Raw genomic sequence first — 4,066 nt, 5'->3', positions numbered from 1 at the left:
CTGCCCTCTGTCATTTATGTTACTTCTCACCAATTCTTTATATTTTTAATGTAAATTATTTTCTCTTGATTGTCCAAGGTCGAGTTAAAAAATTTTCTCAGAGTGCTTCCAGGTCTTTGTACAACTTCTTCCTTCATACTCTCAGTAAAATATTCTTACTGTCTCTGCTCCGCCACACACAATTTGCCTTCTGGGTGGTTTCCAAACAGAGCCGGCAGCCCATAACCCCTCAGTCTGTTCCTGCCTGACTTTTTCATTCTCAGGGACTAACTAAATCCCATTTTGTTTTCTTGTGCTTACTTTCAGTGACAGCTTGTTTTACACCCTGATAGAATGTGCACCTGACAGAAAGTGAAGCCATATATAGACACCTATATAAATGCCTATTCATTTAGTGATATTTTAGGAAGATGGAAGCGCAGGGTGTGTTGGTCCCAACCTAAATCTGACTCTACCAGCTTCCCATCCCTCACTTCCCTCCAACTGGGTGTTTTCATTTATGGACTTTTCCACCTCATCCCTGCTTCACCCGAGGGACTGCTTTTGCACATCTAGCCACATCGTCTTGCCTCTGTATCTCCTCTGTGCAGTTTTCTCCAGTCAGCTTCAGTTGCTTTGTTCCAAATAGGCCATGATATGGTTTGACCAAATCATGCTGCACCTGCCCTCTAGTGTCCCAGTGCTATCATGCAACGCTCACACAGTCAAGAACCCAACATTTAGACAATATAAACAGAAAAATACTCCATGAGAGCATTGTCTGTTTACTATACTGTATGTTTATTTCATGCAAATATATTTCCAGTAGTATTTTTCAGACACAGGTTTCTCCACATGAAAGAAATAATCAACTCTGAATTAAGAAAAGTGTTTGTTTTATTGCCCCATACCAGTATAACTAGTCTAAAAGTGAAGATGCCTTGATCAGGCTGAGGCTTAGGGTGTATAAACAACTAAATTTCAGTAGGTTTTAGCCTAGGAGCTGGCTCGGAATGGTCTGACCATCACTGAGCTGCTGGTGAACAGTGTGGGGAAGAAACTGTTCAGGAAGCTGTTCTTCAGTCGGTGCTGGAAGTGGACATATCTCACCCCAGGTCCATAGTCAGAGAACACATACGACACCTGCAGGCCAAAACAGAAACATGCAATGAATAACTTGGATAGAGACAGACTACTGAAGGAAGCACAATGGTGCAGTGGTTAGCACTGTCACCTCACAGCATGGAAGACTCCAGATTCAGACCTCAAACCTTGCTGTGCCTTTGTAGGTTTTCTCCAGGTACTCCAGCTTCTTCCCATTCCATCTTAGGTTGACTGGTGACTCTAAATTGCCCATAGGTGTGAATGTGAGTGTGACTGGTTGTCTGTTGCTAAGTGTCAGTCCTGTGATAGACCGGTGACCTGTCCAGGGTGGACCCCGCCTCTCACCCAATGTCAGCTGGTATTGGCTCCAGCACCCCCGCCCCAAGACCCTCTACAGGATAAGCAATACAGATACTGGAAGGATGGATTATTAGACCTGTCAGGGGACTCAATAACTCACCTCCTTCCAGGTGTGTGAGTAAGTGCTGCGGTCCTCAGTGGGACTGACAGTGTGTTCTGAGATCACTGTGCTTTTGTCAGCACCCAGTAGCTTTACATGCAGCTGGTAGATAGAGTCATGGATCTGACTCTCCTCATACCTGACAAAAGAACAGATAAGTAAATGTTTACATAGTGTTTACAGAAGTGATAATTCATTGTCTCAGGTGTCTTGTCTTGCTTTGTTGGACCAAAGTGGATTAAGAAGGAGAGTGACATCTCCACCAACCCCACAATGACTTTTTTTTTTTCTTTTTTTTTTAACACTTAATGGTGGATCATTGGAATGTTGAACAGTTCCAAATATTAGGAGCAGCACCACAGAGTTACACTGACTTGGCTGCCATCTTTTCAGGTAAGAAGCTGAAATCAATAGTAACAACTTGTGACATTTTAAGTTAGTGACATGTGTCAAAACATTTTACAACCTTTTTGACTGTTTCTCTCAAATATTGTCACTTTAATAGAATAGGTACCTAGCCAGCTAGCTATGTTAGCTGAGCTATCTGCAGCCAAAGAACATAGAATTTGTTTGCAAGGCTGTACAAGGCATTAAAAATAGTAACTGCTTATAGATCGCACTGTCCCCTACAGAAAACAATGGATATTAATCAACTGTTAGGAACTATTTGAAGCTACATGAGTCACGTTGCCATTTTTGACCCCTCAGTGTCACAGCTCTTCTATCTTAATGGCTCTGTGTATGACTAACAGCCAAATATATTAAGTTTACCAGGACATAAAACATAACTTTCTAGAAAATTTGTCGTAACAACAATCTAAACCTGTTTGACCCCTCAGTGTCAAAGAGTGGACCAAAGAGTGGATGGACATACTGTAGATGACATGAATAAAGACAGCCTTTGTTTCTAATTTCCAGAAACAACTATTTTTTGTAAATCTAAAAATATCAAAATAAAGCAGTGCAATAATGCACATAAAGGTCCTATGCCTATAAAAAAAAATGTAATTAAAAAAAAAAAAAACACAAACATTATTTATACTAGTTTGTACCACAGAAAACTGTTAGGATGTAAAGCTATAATTAAAGCTACTGAATTTCACTTACACCTACAAAGTAGATGTTTCTTGTTCTAGTCGATTCTATGCAGCTTTACTGATTATGAACATCTGGTTAATTCCCTCAGTGCAATCATATTTTGATTCTAAGATAAAATACCAAAATGAGTCAAAAGCTGGTCGTTTTTCCTTCAAGCAATTCCAGGTTATCACACAGTTTTCTAGGTGAACCGTGCAGATGCACTGACTAAAACATGCACTGTGCATTGTGTCATACACCAACAAAGCTGATAAGTAATCAGTTGGTCTGGTATAAAGACTGGAGGTAGGCCGTGCTCATTAACTCACCAGTCTTGGATGGCTATTTCAGGCTGAAATGTATCCAGCAGCTCTTCCCACAGTCCTTCTGCCTTCAGGTCCACAACCTGCTCCATGGTGAACCAGCTGAGGACAACAGAGCAGACAGGAGTCACATTTACCACCTGCTTTTTACAGTATGTTGTATCCCGGTCTTACACTGTATGTGCTGGTTTTCCACCTCCTATTGTAGTTGTAAGTGTACTGGTAATCCCTGTTATAACTCACTGTACTGTAGGTGAAGCATCCTTCATGGTAACACCCACCTATACTGAGGTAATTGACAGATAACCGCGCCTGCTGGGATGCCACTGGTATCATAGGGTAGGACTTCGGTGCTCGTGCTCCAGCCAGTGAAGTCACCTATGAATTAAGAGATTAGATTTGCAAAACATTTTCCTTGTTTTCATTTGCTGTCAAACAAGCTGATCTCTCACCATCAGGTTGGAAACGTGGAGGTCCATGGGATGGCACTGCAGGCAGGTCAGGTTCAGGGGGAGGGGTGTCCTTACTCAATCCTGTGCCAGGAATAAGACAAAGTGACAACTATAGAAGGCACCACACCTACCCAAGCCACTGCAATCCTACTGTAAATATTAAAAAACTACAAAAAATGTATTTGTAACTGGGTTACAGGGTGTGTCTCAGTGTGAAAAATGAAAAGGGAGGATTAGTCAGCAACTCATTCTATGCATCATCAGCTTTTCAACTTCAGCTTTTCCCTTAGCAAATACAGCGGTCATTCATCTTATAAATGATGTTGCTTTACAATCCAGTGACCTTGGTGTACTGTTCCCCTCCCGGGCAATCAACATTAGTTTAATGCTTAATGTGAATGTAGGTGTTATAGCCAATTGTTTGCTGCTTTTCCTCATTACAAATCAGACTGGACCAATATCTCCTATGAAAACAAATGCATGCATTGGTTATTGGCTTAGTACTGTTACAAAAAATTAAGCACATCAGTTTCTTATAACAACTGGTCTAAATCCTTATGTCATCAAGGGCACATCAAGTCACTTTCTGCCTATTTTACTTTCCTAATGAAGGCACTTTAAAATGTAGCTTAAAAACACATTGTTGAGCTTTTTCAAAAGCAATTTTAGAT

General features: G+C 40.9%; 1 protein-coding gene across 1 annotated transcript in view; it reads right to left on the bottom strand.

Annotated features, from left to right (window-relative positions):
• Nucleotides 1–759: 759 nt before the first annotated feature.
• Nucleotides 760–4,066, bottom strand: part of nccrp1 (P1, F-box associated domain containing) — a 4,992-nt gene continuing 1,685 nt past the window's right edge. Inside the window, exons 2-6 of the mRNA XM_020587078.1 lie at nt 3,396–3,476; nt 3,225–3,321; nt 2,950–3,045; nt 1,544–1,682; nt 760–1,122 (exon numbers count right to left, since the gene is read on the bottom strand). Of these exons, the coding sequence (XP_020442734.1) occupies nt 976–1,122; nt 1,544–1,682; nt 2,950–3,045; nt 3,225–3,321; nt 3,396–3,476 (560 nt within the window). The 3' untranslated portion in view covers nt 760–975. The remainder of the gene's footprint in view (nt 1,123–1,543; nt 1,683–2,949; nt 3,046–3,224; nt 3,322–3,395; nt 3,477–4,066) is intronic.

The sequence above is a fragment of the Monopterus albus genome, unplaced genomic scaffold (genome assembly GCF_001952655.1).
Source record: "Monopterus albus unplaced genomic scaffold, M_albus_1.0 scaffold438.1, whole genome shotgun sequence".
Classification (NCBI taxonomy): Eukaryota; Metazoa; Chordata; class Actinopteri; order Synbranchiformes; family Synbranchidae; genus Monopterus; species Monopterus albus.
This window is presented reverse-complemented; position numbering and strand designations above follow the sequence as displayed.